The sequence below is a fragment of the Macrosteles quadrilineatus genome, unplaced genomic scaffold (genome assembly GCF_028750875.1).
Source record: "Macrosteles quadrilineatus isolate MER2022 unplaced genomic scaffold, UCM_ALF_1.0 Scaffold_3__2_contigs__length_128488019, whole genome shotgun sequence".
NCBI classification, from domain to species: Eukaryota; Metazoa; Arthropoda; class Insecta; order Hemiptera; family Cicadellidae; genus Macrosteles; species Macrosteles quadrilineatus.
The window spans coordinates 8385644-8401477 of NW_026542596.1; the positions used below are offsets into that span (position 1 = coordinate 8385644).

Below are 15834 nucleotides of genomic sequence, written 5' to 3' on the forward strand. Positions count from 1 at the left end.
TGATTTAGTAAAGCCAAGGAGAACTTGATTACATAAAATTGTATGAATTAAGGCTGTATAATCGACGATGTTTGTTAAAGCGAACGTAACACTGTTTTGTCTACAACCAATGGTGGTTTAAATTGTTTTAAATTTAGTTTCTATAATTATAATGGTGGAGTGTAACTGTTTTGATTTGTGTATTATTGACTACACTGTTTTCTTCTGCGTCCTCGCATGACCACTTGTAACGTTCAAATTTCACTTATCAATAACTTGTGTTTCAGAACGGCTGCCCAACGCCAGTACCAGTTGGTTGTTCCCGTCTTGGTAAGCTGACTTTGCTGACCTAGAGAAAATGAATTGCAGTAGTTATGATAATTTATGACTCCTATAGCGTAAACGACTTTTATATAACAAAAGATAATAAATCTTCTTTGTTTGTGTTGTTTGTGTTGGATGTTTCTTGTACCGCCCAAGGACAAGTTTATCAGCCATAATACTAATTTTTCTTCCTATCTTACAGCAAAGAAAGGCTAAAACTATATCTAGTTGACTCTCCGACCAGTACACAATGCCTAGATTACTCGAAGAGTAACTAGCATGGATTAATTTTACTTACTATAGTAAGAAAATAACAGTTGACTCACTTTAGAAAGTTAAGTAAGTGTGACAAAGTGGTTAGCGAATGTTCAGTTCGGCTCCTCCTTTGATAAATTATTGTATCGCCCTCTTCACAATTAATAAAAATAGATTAAACACTACGATCGTGTCAAACTAATTCATAAACAGAAAATTGCGTGCTTGATAAGACTAGTTCCGCTATTTGTACAGTGATTTTTACTTTCTCCCCCTATACATAGTATATGTTGCGAGTCCCATGCCTTAACTCTAGTACATGTTGCGAGTCTCATTCCTTAAGTTACACTCGCTTAGCTGTTCTAGAGAGGTGAAAGGGTGTAAGAGACATAAGACTGCTACTAGGTACAGCACAAAAACCAACACCTGTTTGTTGGTTGTTGGTTTGGTTTTATTATCTAAACGTGTAAAAAACAAATAAATTAAGAAAACAAAAGCAGTACCTATCAAAGGGTGACAACACCAAATAAAAACTTAGAAAAAAAGAGCAACAATAGTAAGAAGAATATTTACAAGGTGTGTGTGTTTCTGTATGTATGTGTGGATGTGTACAGAGCTACAGAGCACACCTGTCGTCGTTGTCCGATTGTGATGAAATTTGGTATGTAGGTACTAATCCTTGGTATCTGTAAAAGTTTTTTTTTTCGTTTTAGCGAATTTCCCGTATAGGAAATAAGCTATTACCGTAGGTCTCATGGTAAGACATAGACCCGGGACCGATTTACGTTTTCGTTTTGAGCTCTCCAGTGAACAAAAACACAAACCGTTCAAATTCATATATACAAATATATGCGTGCGTGTGTTTGTCCGTTAGCGCGATTAGAGCAAAAACGATCCGATTTTGATGAAATTTGGTACAAACGTGTAAACCTACGTGCATTTGAACGAGTTCGCGAACCAGCATGATTGGATTATGGGAACGTGGGTTTATGGGGAGTTTTATGGGGTAAAAATTGATAAAACACAAAATTTTATAATTTCCCTCCAAACCATTTTGTAGAGCTTAAATAAATAAATAATTTTGTTTACTAAAGCGTTTTTGTACGCCCAACGGTTATGGAGATAATTTAGGAAAATTTAAATTTAAAATTCCCATGTTATTCTTATATGGAGAATAAATAAACTGTTGTAGTTTGCTTGTTTATGGATATACACTGTATTTTAACCAAATTTGGTAATTTGGTTTATTTCATACTAAGCCATCAACAATAAAAAAACAAACCTCAATATCCTCCCTGTAGCAGCAAATCTAATAATATAATTTAATGTTATTTAAATAGGAAATACATCTGACAATTTTTAGGGAATATTTTAGTATAAATCCACTCAGGTAAATGGATATTCGCTTAGTCTGCAGGTTTGCTGTGGCGGGGGTATTTTTAATTATATTTTTAATAGTGATTTTCCCATAAAATCCATAAAATAGGTACCGGTAACGGAAGAATCGAATTTTATCGAAAATGACCTGAACGGTTTTGATAAAAATGTAGTATCATAGAACTTCATCTATGCTATGCTATTTATGGGCTATGCTGTTGTAGCCCTTTAAATTGTGAACAAAATGTTATAACTCCAATTCCTGTAAAAATTTAGGTTCAAAAGTTATTGTAACTTACGTTATTTGTATTTCCCCATTTAATAAATCCCTAAAATAAGAGAAAAATCGGAATTTTGAAAACAATTGGTTTTGTTAAAAAAAGGGTGGTTTCGCCGGAGCATTCCCCCGCCGGACCCGATGTTTCGCCAGGCCGGAACAGTGTTTTCATATTCCGGCCAGTTTGCCGGCAAGTGGCAAGTGTGTCCCTGGCCTTATATGGATTTTATTATGTTTGTTCTCATTGCTGTTCTGGGAGGTACTAGATCTGGGCGATGCAAGGTCTCACAAAAATCGATACATATTAGTTGACCAATAAAAAAGGTTAAATTACCTTATTTCCCCCTGTGGTCCAAGTGTATCCTACTGTTTCGACGCTTCCACCATCAGATCAGTACAAGAAGTGTATTCTTACCTCAAGAGTTATGTCATCTGATCTAGGTTGTTCTTGAGCGGATTGCCGATCTATGTACCGTTGGATTAGTGTCCTAAAAATATATTCTTTTTAGGGTTTGTTGAATCACCACAGAAGGTAAGATGCTTAAAGTAAAATTGTTTAAATGGCCACCATTTTGAATTGGCATACATTTTAAAATTGATACTTTGTGATCAAGTCGGTCTATTAAGCCATGTATATTTGTTCAAAAGACACGGAGACAGACGGACAGAACAGGAACCCATGCATTTCAGACCCCTGTACGTGTGATCTATTCTTATATCTCGATCTTTAGAACAACTACACACATTTTTAAAGAGTGTTTGTATCTACACACCCTGTACGTAGTATCACTGACTTTTGGAAACTATTATTCATAAACGAGCTAACAAAAAAATATTTTTATAGGAATACGTAGAATAAAACTAAGATATATTTTAATGCACTCCGTGTTTTAAGTAGTTACGTTACTTTTCTGTAGAGCCTGGAACTTGAGTGTCTAAACTTTTCCCCGATTGTAAAATTCACACCCCACGAACACAAACTAGCCGTTGCTAAAAGTTATCATTACAATGGAGCATAGTAGAATGCCCGCTCACAGGTCTTCTGTCAGAATTATATCTCTCTCTTAGTTTTCGATTCTTTGATTACTAATTTGGGTACCAGATAGCCGTTGCTAAAAGTTATCAGTACAATGGAGCATAGTAGAATGCCCGCTCACAGGTCTTCTGTCAAAATTATATCTCTCTCTTAGTTTTCGATTCTTTGATAACTAATTTGGGTACCAGATACCATATACAGGGTGAGTTTTAAATGAGTTCCCCCCCTACTTTTTTCTACATTTCTTAAGATATCAATTCCGGACCACGTCAGATCATTTTAGAGTAGTAAGTACTTCATTTTGACTGGGTATAAATATTTGGCCGCCATCTTGGATCCGCCATATTGGATACAAAGTTTTTTTTCAAATGTAAAGGTAGGGTTGTGACCCATCGTTTTAAACTAGTTTTTATGCTGAATACGATGCTGCAACCCGTTTTTAAAAATCTTGATCCATTCTAATGAGAACTTTTTATAACATTATTTTTAGCCCATTTTAACATTGTGCATTTAGAAACTAAGAACATAATCGCAAAATAGTGCTAGATAAAGATTTATGTATGTTATGTGGTGTATACTTATTTTTTAGTTGTTGTCAAAATGAAGAACTTACTACTCTACAATGATCTGACGTGGTCTGGAGTTGATATCTTAAGAAATGTAGAAAAAAGTAGGGGGGGGGGAACTCATTTAAAACTCACCCTGTATAAATAAATGTAAAACTTACTACTCTACAATACTATACACATTTCAATCACTACGGTACTACCATTACCGTCGCGTGCTGGTACTGGAATGCAGACGTATGACGCGTGTGTATGGATGGTGTAGAGCTAGTGCTAGTATCGATTCGGCACCACCCTGGGCCGGTGTGTTGGTACTCGTAGTTATATCTGCTCTTTGACAACCCTAGTTTGACTGGAGCACCACTTGAAATGCAATGCTGATCATACCCTTGTTCTCATTGTAATGTGAAAACCCCTGAAGTGTATTTCCCTTCCAGCAGGCGTTCCATTCCGATGTTAAAGTTGTCAGTTTTAGAGTAAAAGTTCACGCTGTCAGATGAAATTTTATGCAGAGGTTAATCTTAAAATCGTTTTACATAATACGAGGTGTTAGCCCGTCCTACGTACGGGAATTCAGTAGTCAGTTAAAACCGTGTACAATTCAGATCAGCTAGTTTACACATATAAAGACAAAGTTCCTTGCAGTTTTAATGTGAAAAATCATCTTGTAAACAAATGTTGTGTGACAAAATATGTTTTTATTCCATCATAGAAATATACGATATGCATTTTAAATCCGATAATTTTACAATAAACCCGCAATTCTGCAATTTTTACGATAAGAAAAGCGTTGAAGTGAGATTTGCAGCCGATTCGCACAGACGCACAATGATTATAAGTAGCCTACAGTAGGGAGAGTAATAGTCAATTAAGAAGTGTATAGACTTAGTCGACGATACCACCTTCCATAGCATACCTGCCTCTTCCATAATTATTATCACCACAATACAACTACTATACACAATTTCCAGTAGGTCTGAATAGAAACGACCTAAAATAAAACGATAATATCCAATAAAATTCACAGTACACATAAATCGTCACACCTATCCTTTATATCAATTTCACTGCATTAATTGCTAAATAAATAAGTGTAAACAAAGAAAAGTAAAAACAATAACAGTTTGTTTTGAAACAGCTGTTTGGTTCAAATAACATTCATTTGAAAAAAAAAAAGAACTCACGATTACTAAAAGAACTGGTCACATGTAGCAGGAATATAAAAAGTAAACACGCTAGTAAAGCTAATGACGTAATTGTCAATGTTTATTATCCATACCGTTATCAGTTCTATCCTTAATAGTTACCCACCCTCATTGAATAAGTGTACATCGTAATTTCCCATATTAGTTAATATATTCATAGTTGAAATAAAAGTGATATTTTCACGTTTGGGGGCGCTGATAGGCACCCCCAAACGTAACCACACTGAACACGATTTCATAAAAGGATGGTTTGTCTAATTGCAGTATCCTAGGTCAATGTTGACGTTGTGTTCAATCTTTGTATAAAAATCGGCTGAGGTTGTGGTGGTAATTAAAAATCGTGATTCCTGATTATTCTTGATCTTCTTTTTATGACATCAATATTTCCGGGCCTAATCCAAACAAAGTTAAAGCAGACAAACATTTGTAAAGAAAAAGCTACCATGAAGAATTGAAACATGTAAACATTTTTTATTTTTCTAATCTTTCCTTGAAAAGTGGAGCAGTAAAATAATTTGCATTTATCCTTTTTTATTAAGACTCGTGTACAGAGCGTCGATTTGTACTGTGGTTTAATTAATTTTGGTTAAAACTGTGGTTTAAACTGTGGCCTATCTCTACTAATCTTACTTATTTCCTATAATCAATGACAAAAATAAAATAACCTCATAGTTCCATAGTTTATATTTAACCAGCTGTTAGTTAAAACAAATTATATTGCTCTAAAACAAATCGAAATGCCTTCGTGATATGCCCCATGAATTTCTAAAGTTTAAGATGATGCTTCTAAAAGTTAATATCGATTGGTCGTCATGTCTTATAGAGATAAATCCCTCAATGTTGACTTTTGCACTACTGTATTTATGGTTACTTAGTTACGTTTCTAAAAGGTTGACGATTAGTATGCTCACATATACTAAAAGGCTCAATCGAGTTTTAAACAATTTTTAAGTAAAAAAACAAATAGTAAAAAAATAACGCACGTAAACCGGACGACATTAACCTTAAAATTGTCTTTAGCACAACAATCTATAAGGTCTATAAGGGTGCAAAATCAACTAGGAGCATATTCCATAGGGTGGAAAAATGTCCCGGGACGGTTAAATATTTAAAAAAGTAATAAAGATAGACTTAAAACTTGGTACACAGTTACTGGGCATTAACATAATTTTAACATATGAACCAGTGATACACTAGGCCTACCTCTTCAGGGATACGACCCACTAGGAGTCAAAAGAAATTTTTAAATGTGAGCATAGGTTGATATGCACATCAAATTAAAGGTCTTTACTAGTATAATACAATGCCACAAACCTGAACTCAAACAGACAACCGAGTCAAAAATGGCAGGCATTCAAGATTTCTTGAATCTGCCATTTTGAATCTTTGAACGGCTTCCATTTTATACTCAGTTATTCTTTTGATCTCAAATTTGTGGGATTATATTCTACTAGTAAAGACCTTTTATTTGATGTGCATATTGACCTATGCTTACATTTAAGAATATTTAACCGTCCCGGATATTTTTCCACCCTATGGAATATGCTCCTAATTGATTTTGCACCCTTATAGACCTTATAGATTGTTGTGCCGTCCCCCTAAAGAAGTAGCGCGTCATTTAATAATGTGTTAAAACGATCTTTATGCCCAGTAACTGTGTACCAAGTTCTGAAGCTATATCTATATTTATTTTCATATTTAACCGTCCCGGGACTTTTTCCACCCTGTATGTTAAAGACCCACCAAACAAATTGACAAAGATGAAAAATTCTCTAAGAGCATAATTAATTATGTTAAAACCCCACCGAACAAATCGACAAAGTAATCAATTTATAAATTCTATAACAAATTTTCATACTTACTGTACCAATTAATTATTTATGACCTAAAAGGTCGAGTATTTCATTGACAGCTGGTCAGAAGTTTTCGTTTAAAATTTCGCTTCTGTCATAATCATCGATGTAGACTAAAATCGATAGTCAAAGGAGACTATTCTTTTAGACCTACATACTTATCCATATATAAATCCCAAAGTACCCATAAACTTTTGAGAAAACTACAAGTCACACCCCCATAAACCATAAAATACTTAAAATGTTCGTCATGACGAGAAACCTTGCGCAAAACTATCCATTATTTCATAAATTGGCCTTAGGTAGTACATAAACCTAATGTAAAAAATACCTCAGCTGTACTTATGTGTATGTTATTCTTTTAATTTATTACCTTATTAAAATCAGGTGTGATTATTTGTTTTATTACTGTACCTATTTTGCTTTGTTTATTTCAGCTTTTATTTCCTTAACTTAACCAATCAATAGTTTTATTAATAATTATGAAGTCAAACGGGGTGAAGCCCGTGGGTAACAGCTAGTCTTTAATTATGGCGATTATGGTCAATTGTTTCTTTTGTTTACATTTTTCTATTGTTAAACAAATTCATTTATTCATCTGCGATTATCATATTAGGATTTCTTTGTCTGCCGACCAGTCGTTGTTTTGTTAAAAGTCTGCTCTTGTTAAGGCAAACTATTCATTTGATCTCTTATGTTATCATTATTTCAGAGAAGCACTGCATTTATTGACAAATCAAATGCAATTTTACCTTTTTCATCTGTCGGTATTATACGCTTTCAAATTAGAAAAACTGAATTTGATTGGGGATAATTAGTATCCCGCAAGGACCGACAAGGCCGGGAACAGGCTAGATAAATAATCGATTTAATACCTAAGTCGATAATACTACTGTACCTAAATGCCTTTACTTAGTTCAACGCCTTCATCAAGGTCAGTGCCTTCATAAGGCGAGTGCTGTGTCTGTTACTATTGTACCGTTATATGATTATTACGCCATAACATTTCTATGGCTGGTGGTTGGGGGTTGAATGAGCCAGTGGTAGGAAGGGGTTGGGGTGGTTCGCGCATGCGCGGCATGGCATATCCAACATTATTATGCGTAATCGTCCATCATTCCACAGGCGCCGGTTGTTGGAGATTTTGGCTCTTCTTCAACGTATCTCTTGTTATTTCTGCGGTCAGCGTAACTCCCCACTGATTTCGCGCCTTCCTTAAAAAAAAGCAGCAATTTTTAATAATCATTTTAGGGGGGTTTCCCGTGGACCAATTTTTAACAACTTTTAGTATGTCACTCTGCCAACCCAACACTAAAATAAAACTACAAAAAGTTTCATTGGAAATTTTTAAGGTCATATCCTATATTTATCTGACTACTACCATTGACTATATAGGTTAATATAGTCAATGCTACTACTGTAATTGTCTATTATGAAAAATTGAATATTGGTACGTTTGAAAACGTCTACTTTTTCAGTGTTCCTATGCTCGGATTTTGTCGGATTTTTGTTTGTATATTATCTTGTAGTTGTATTTATAGACAAAGCTTGTATGTATGATTTAAAAATAGGGCTTAACCTTCTTAAAGCAATTTTTCCCACCTCAAAGTGTATTTTACCAGGATTAGATGTTACCGTGTAGCGGTGCGGCGCGCGTCACGGCTATCGTTCTAAGTTGAAGACTAATAACAAATATATCCCATAATATATCCCATCTTCAAAGCAAGATACAAACTGATGTGATGGTTATTATTGTTCAAAATTTAATGCAGATTATTATAATAGCCACAAAACATGTACTGTATGTTCATATCACCTGAGTTTGTATTTGCAAAGATTTAAAGGTTTTACTAAAAAAATCTTTGAAATTTGGTATTTTTTAAATTTAAAGCTCTCCCATTCAAACAAAACAATATTGAAATGGTATAAATGTTGTTATCTTAAAGTAGACTTAATGAGGAAGCTATTAAAACAAACCGCAGATGTTTAATACGCTTAGTTGTCAAACTATTGCTATTTTACTAAAAGCTTACATAAATCCAATTTGGCGGAAGCTTTTTTCCAATATGGCGGCTTTCCGCCACTTCGATTGTCCTTGATTTTTAGTATGATGTTGTGGACACCTTTGTTGACAAAATCCCATATTTGTTATTTCTATTGCCTTAAGTTTGATGTTATGCTTAATTTGACTCTAGATTGACTAGCCTATAATAAAAGCATGCTGTTTTGTGTTGTTTGGTTGGAATACTGGTGTGCGGCAAAAGTAAATAAACGGTATCAGCATTCTGACACATACTTTCTCCCATAAGCTTGCCAACAACCTTTATCGTAAGTAAGCGGTGAGAGTAAATATACGGAAATGGGATTTGTACAATTTTCTTCAGAATTTAAAGGACTATAACATACTAAATTTTTATCAAAATCGTTCGAGCCAATTTTGGAAAAATCTGATTTTCCGTTATTTTATGGGGTTTTATGGGAAAATAACATAATTTACAATAACTTTTGAATCGTAATTTTTACAGAAATGGGATTTGTAAAATTTTCTTCAGAATATAAAGGACTATAATATACTAAATTTTTATAAAAATTGTTCAGGCCATTTTTGGGAAAATCCTATTTTTCCGTTATTTGGGGTTTTATGGGAAAATCCCCATTAAAATAAAAATTTCTAAAAAATGAAAAACTATCACAATTGTAAGGACCATAACATAACATACAGTGTTAAATCAAAACCGGATTTTTGTCTAAAATCCTATTTTTTCGTTATTTTATGCGGTTTTTATGGGAAAATAACATAATTTACCATAACTTTTGAACCGTAATTTTTACAGAAATGGAATTTGTACCATTTTGTTCAGAATTTAAAGGGCTACAACATACTAAATTTTTATCAAAATCGTTCGGGCCATTTTTGAGAAAATCCGATTTTTCCGGTTTTTTATGGGTTTTTATGGGAAAATCCCCATTAAAAGTCAAAATTTCAAAAAAATGAAAAAAACGCCTGGAGATACTATGGATTAGAACCTACATACCAAATTTCATCGAAATCGGACCACAGGTGTAGTCTCTAGCTCTGTACACATCCAGACACACAGACACACACACACACACACACACACACACACAGACATCACTTCGAAAACCACTTTTTTGGGTCCAGGGGGACCCAAAACGAATATATCCACTCAAAACTCAAACTCGAAAATTTTGACGAAAACAATACTTTCTCCATATACTATGGTATAGGGGGAGAAAGTAAAAGTGTGGGACAAAAGTAAGTAGATACAGTAATTAGCATCTTTCTGTGCTATAAACAGTGCAAGGAAGGCCAATTTGTCAGTTGACTGTAGGAAAAAGCGTTTTAGCCCCTAGGGAGTACAAATCAGCTGTTGCCAACTCAATTGTAAATTTCGATTGTAAACAATTGCATGGTTCGAAATTATGTATATCTATCTATACAGGCTGATCAACTCAAGGAGGCCACCATTGGGATATCGGAAACGGTTAGAATTAGAGAAAACTTTAAATGGGGGACATTCCTTTATTTTTTGTGACAGTTAAAAATATGATTTTAGTTTTTCAAAATTCAGCCGCCATTTTCCAAAATGGCGGCCAACTTTGAAATTTCTTATAGAACACATTTCTTTATGTTTTCGGATAGAACATGCAATTTAAAAACTTTTTTATTCTTGACATTTTTTCGATAAACCCACTCGTTTAGGAGTTACAGCCTATGGAAAAATGACTTCCGGTGTACATTTTACATCATGTAGCTCCAAAAAAAGTAAGTTTATAGCGAAAATGCGAGGAGAAAATAAGTCAAATAAGTCTTAAAATTGCATCCACATTCCAAAAAGTCCATAAAATTCGTTAAAAATATTAATTCTATTTTTTTTAAATGGCGGCCATTTTCCAAAATGGCGGCAAACTTGAAAAGTGGAAAACTGTGTATTTTATGGTCTTAATCGAATGTGGATGCAATTTTAAGACTTATTTGCCTTATTTTCTCCTCGCATTTTCGCTATAACCCTACTTTTTTTGGAGCTACATGATGTAAAATGTACACCGGAAGTCATTTTTCCATAGGCTGTAACTCCTAAACGAGTGGGTTTATCGAAAAAATTTCAAGAATAAAAAAGTTTTTAAATTGCATGTTCTATCCTGTTCTAAAATACAGGGTGTTCCATAAGAAATTTCAAAGTTGGCCGCCATTTTGGAAAATGGCGGCTGAATTTTGAAAAACTAAAATCATATTTTTAACTGTTACAAAAAATAAAGGAATGTCCCCCATTTAAAGTTTTCTCTAATTCTTACCGTTTCCGACATCCCAATGGTGGCCTCCTTGAGTTGATCACCCTGTATATTAATAGGCAAGCATGTTTCTTTAAAACCTTTTTTCTCAGCTCGTGTCTATCGCAGGGGAAATCTACGCATACTGTTAGAAAGATATTTGCCTGTAGATGTGCAGAATCCCTTTATAAATTAAAATAGGCTAAAAAATAAGCACAAAAAACAAATTTGAAAACTTCAAAAAATTAACATGGACCAACTGGGTTGCCATGATGGTGATGAAATAACAACAAAATGTAAACAGAAAATCAGGTACTTACGTATTATACGGAGGCCACTTATTTTACAGCGCGCTGCGGCGGTTGGGTTAAGTTGGGTTATCATAAATATGTTTGTAGAACTTTCCTAGTTTCGGTATGAATCGAACTATACGAGATGAGTCATAAAAACTCATGATAACCCAACCTAACCTAACCGCCGCAGCGCGCTGTAAAATAAGTGGCCTCCGTATAATACATAAGTACCGAAAATCAAAACAAATGGAAGAAATCCCAATCACATGTTTTATTTACAGTGTGGGGAGAAAATATAGAAGTCTGTACATTAATTATTTTTGGTCGAGTTTCGACCACGGAACGACCACTAGTATTGTTTATTTGGTTGTAGTAATTGCTGCCTTATCGATGGAATAATGTACACTAACGTTAAGAGTGTAGAATTTTCAGTGGGACCTCCCCCACTTATTGATTAGTGGGGCTCCTTATCTCGTTATACTCGGTCATATTTCCTACCTACAACGCATTTACATCTTTGTTTGTATAATTTTGCCCGGTGTAACGCCTGCAGATCATGAAGAATGCAACAACGGTGCACCGGCGACACGGCGTGTAAGGAACATCGTCAGGAATTTGGATTTGTAATAATATGCTAATTTCTGATTTCAGCGTTTAACAACTCCTTATCTGCGCTCAACTATTGCTTTACCACAGAATAAAGACCTAACCCAAAAACCCTTACTGAGCCAAAAGAACAACGCGTTTGTATCTGCTGGAGTCTACACTAGAATATGAGCCATGCTGGTACTGTTTTTTTTTTTTTTTTTTTTTAAGTAGGCAATGATATCAATTATTTAAGATGGGGACGCCACTATGTGCGTATTTTAAAACAAATAGAGAGAGAGAGAGAGGGAGAGAGAGAGAGAAATTCTTTATTTATACACATTATTTTGCAGCAAATACATTAAGAAATAAAAATATCACATGGGTCACAATGACCTGTGCGTGATAGAGTCCTTACTGGCTGCTTCATCAAAATAAAAGTTCTTCACACTTCACTACACATAAAAAAAAAGAATAAAAAAAAAAACAATAACTTGGTAAAATAAGCATACAATTTAATTTAATATACAATTATAATTATAACAACCTAATAACCATATACAATGTGCAACTCAATAACTTGGGGAACACATTGCTTGATTACATCTGATGAACAAATTAACTTTTTTTTTCAATTCCGCTCCTAGTAGCTGGATTACAGGACGACATCACCGTCCCAGTCATTTGTAAATATGACCAGGCGATAGCAACGGTGCAGTTCTCTCTCCTACTGTCGTCACGCCTTGCCTAGGCCATCAGCCAGTGACAACAGCGCTCCTAGATTCTGGTGTAGACACAAGCAAATTCAAAAGCAATTTTTTTGTCTTTATTTTGCTAAGTGAGAGTTCTGGGTTACATTTTTTCCTGTGGTTATACTCGCATATCTAGCTGTAAATAAGGTATGGTTATTTCATTCTTGATGGTCGATATATCGACAGCTGTTCATTGTATCATTTTACACGATTATAATGGAATGTATGGGGTGTGTTGCAGGCCAGGCAATGCGACAAGAGGTGTGGGACACATGCCCGTGCTGATACCCTGTTTCTCCCTCTCTCACCACGCTGCCAATGCTACTCACCAGTCTACGGTATGTGTATACCTTGTAAGACAACCCATCAGAGTCAGCAGATTACACATTCATTGGACGTTTCTATTTTCAGCCATTGCCCAGAGTGCAGTGCCGCTAATTTGTTTTACTTACCAATCCAGCTTGATTGATAGGCTGTGTGCACCATTGACTTTGGCAATGTTTTTAGACTTTAGCCACAAAAAACTAAGGCTGGTTTTATGCACCGCGACAGTCGCGTGTCGCGGCGCGACTCAAGTTCTATTGAGTTAAATGGGAGCATTTATGCACCGCGACAGCGACAAACTGCCGCACAAGCGACTCGGAGATCTCTAAATACCCGCGACAGGTTTTAGAATCGCAGCTTCAAAAAATGTGTCGCGCGCGGTTCAAGTTCTATTGGATCAAATGGGCACGTTTATGCACCGCGACAGTCGCGGCACGACAGTAGTCTTTTTTATACTCCACGTGGTATATTCTCCATATATTTATATTGATTAATGTTAATCATCAGTATATAAATGAGTTCTTTACCCTTTATTTGTAATATAAATTGCATAATTATATTATGTAATGACATTTTTAACGTGTTGACCCAATTCAAACTGTAAATTGTACGTGTTGTTTAAATAACTGGGGTTTTGTCATTAACGTGTACAACACTATAGGGTCTATATTTAAACAACTTAATAATCACTTCTACATCACAAACACAACACACAACATTGGATTGAGAACAGACTGATTTCTTTAATTCCCCCACCACCGGATGTGAGTTTACGCGACAAAAAAGTGTCACTGTCGCGTGACATTTTGGTCAGCCGCAAGACGAGGCGCAACACGGGACTCGCGACTGTCGCGGTGCATAAAACCAGCCTAAGTTACAACATCTGCTTGCACGAGGTTAGTCATCCAAGAAACACAATGTGGTATGTTGATAGTACAAGTATTAGAGATAGCAACACTGATTACAGTACAGTACCACTAATTAGGGGCGGCAATAAGAACCCAGTTTTTCACCAGCCCCCCTCTCCCAATAATCTTCAAATCAATCAAATCAATCAATTATTTAAGATGGGGACGCCACTATGTGCGTATTTTAACCCAAATATGAGTGAAGGATGAGTCGTAGTACTCGGGGCTAGATCCGCCACTGGTCTGGATTAATCAAAATCTGTGTCAATGGAATTTAGATTGATGAGAGTTTATTGTGCTGTTTGCATAAAATTAAAAAATACCTCACCTTCTAATTTTGTATGCCTTGTTGTTCATACTGTATTAGCTACCAATTAAAGAGATGGATTTCTGGTTACAGTTGGTGAGTGGGCCAGGTCGCATGCCGTTCCTTAGCCCCAAGATGTCCTCTAGGCTCACCTCCATGTTCTACACTGTGGAGGTCGGTGACACCAAGTTCACCATTCTCAAGCGATACCAAAACCTGAAACCTATAGGATCTGGAGCTCAGGGAATTGTTTGGTTAGTAATTCAAATACTTGTCATTGTACAACAATGTGCACCTTCCTGCTGCAGGTGAGGACATGTATGATGTATGTACGCTGAGGAGTTTTTAACTTGTTAGTCACAGATTGCACCGAGCCTATGATGCAATTTTACAGCAACTCATTGGCATTTTGTTTAGCACAGTCTCATTTTTCTATATCTGGGTAGCTGAGTAATTTTAGTGTTCACCTAATGATCTAAAGGTTGCCGGTTTGGTTCTGAGAAAAGTCAGACATTTTTTTATGGTTCAAAACTAGACTCAGCTGTCCCTGATAAATGGACCAGGCTACATTTAATGCTATTGTCATGCTCGATAAGCTATTGTTGACATGCCTGGACAATCTGCATCTTCCCATAGCATAGACTGACTGTGGTAAACACATGTATTGGATGCCTACTTTGCATTTAGGCTTGTGGTGCATTTAACATACATTCTGTGTTTCTCCTGCAATGGGTTAAATGGTTTATGTAAAATCTGTAGTTTGTAGTTTGCAGATCCTCTCATATTCAGACCCATTTTCTAGTCCTAGTTTTATTTGACCTCTCAAAATTCAAAAGTAAGTTTGTGAGAGCTGACGATGTACAGTTGACTCAAGTACTTATTGTGGTGTGTCTGTTTATCACAATAAATCTATTCACAAACCAATGAAAGTTATCTGTTGTTAAACTGTGCATACTTCTGCTCTGATTCAGTTGAGTGGTTAGTGTCTAAATAGCATAAACTGTTATCAGTAGTGTCTATTGCTTAAACTACATTTAAAAAAAAAACCCCTAATATGATATTTTAACTTTTTTAAAACAAAGTTTAAAAAAATTATGTCATTTTAAGTTAAAGTTGGTTTAGCCGTGCTAGGTTTAGTCCCGAAGTTGCTGGATATGAGGGGTCCTACTGTATTGAATGTTAGTAAATTGAATTTGGTCTGCTCATTACGATGTAGGCTATTATCGTCTCTTATCTGTAAATTTGCTTTTATTAATTATTTTGTTTGCTGAACTTATAATTTTATGAACTATTATCATTTATACAATGTTAGTGCCCACATTGGTATGTGTCCACAAAATTGTTGTTTGCACAAAATTGCCCTTCTATTTGTACAAGGCTTCTTACTTAGATTATCTTTGCATGAAGTAAAGTCATACTTTTGTTGTATTATTTTATTTTGTATTTTTGGTACTTGCCTGTTATATCAAATTTTAAATGAAATTCCACCACGGCCCCGCA

The 15834-nt window shown here is 35.3% G+C and overlaps 1 protein-coding gene across 3 annotated transcripts in view; it reads left to right on the forward strand.

Moving 5' to 3' along the window:
- LOC128988974 (stress-activated protein kinase JNK) overlaps positions 1-15834 on the forward strand; it is a 57376-nt gene that overhangs the window by 30104 nt on the left and 11438 nt on the right. For 2 of the 3 annotated variants that reach the window (XM_054410795.1, XM_054410796.1), the window contains exons 2-4: positions 267-309; positions 13037-13133; positions 14428-14588. In XM_054410795.1, the coding sequence (XP_054266770.1) occupies positions 13068-13133; positions 14428-14588 (227 nt within the window). In that variant the 5' untranslated portion in view covers positions 267-309; positions 13037-13067. Of the gene's footprint in view, positions 1-266; positions 310-13036; positions 13134-14427; positions 14589-15834 lie in introns of those variants that run through there. The other variant, XM_054410797.1, reaches the window with a different exon arrangement.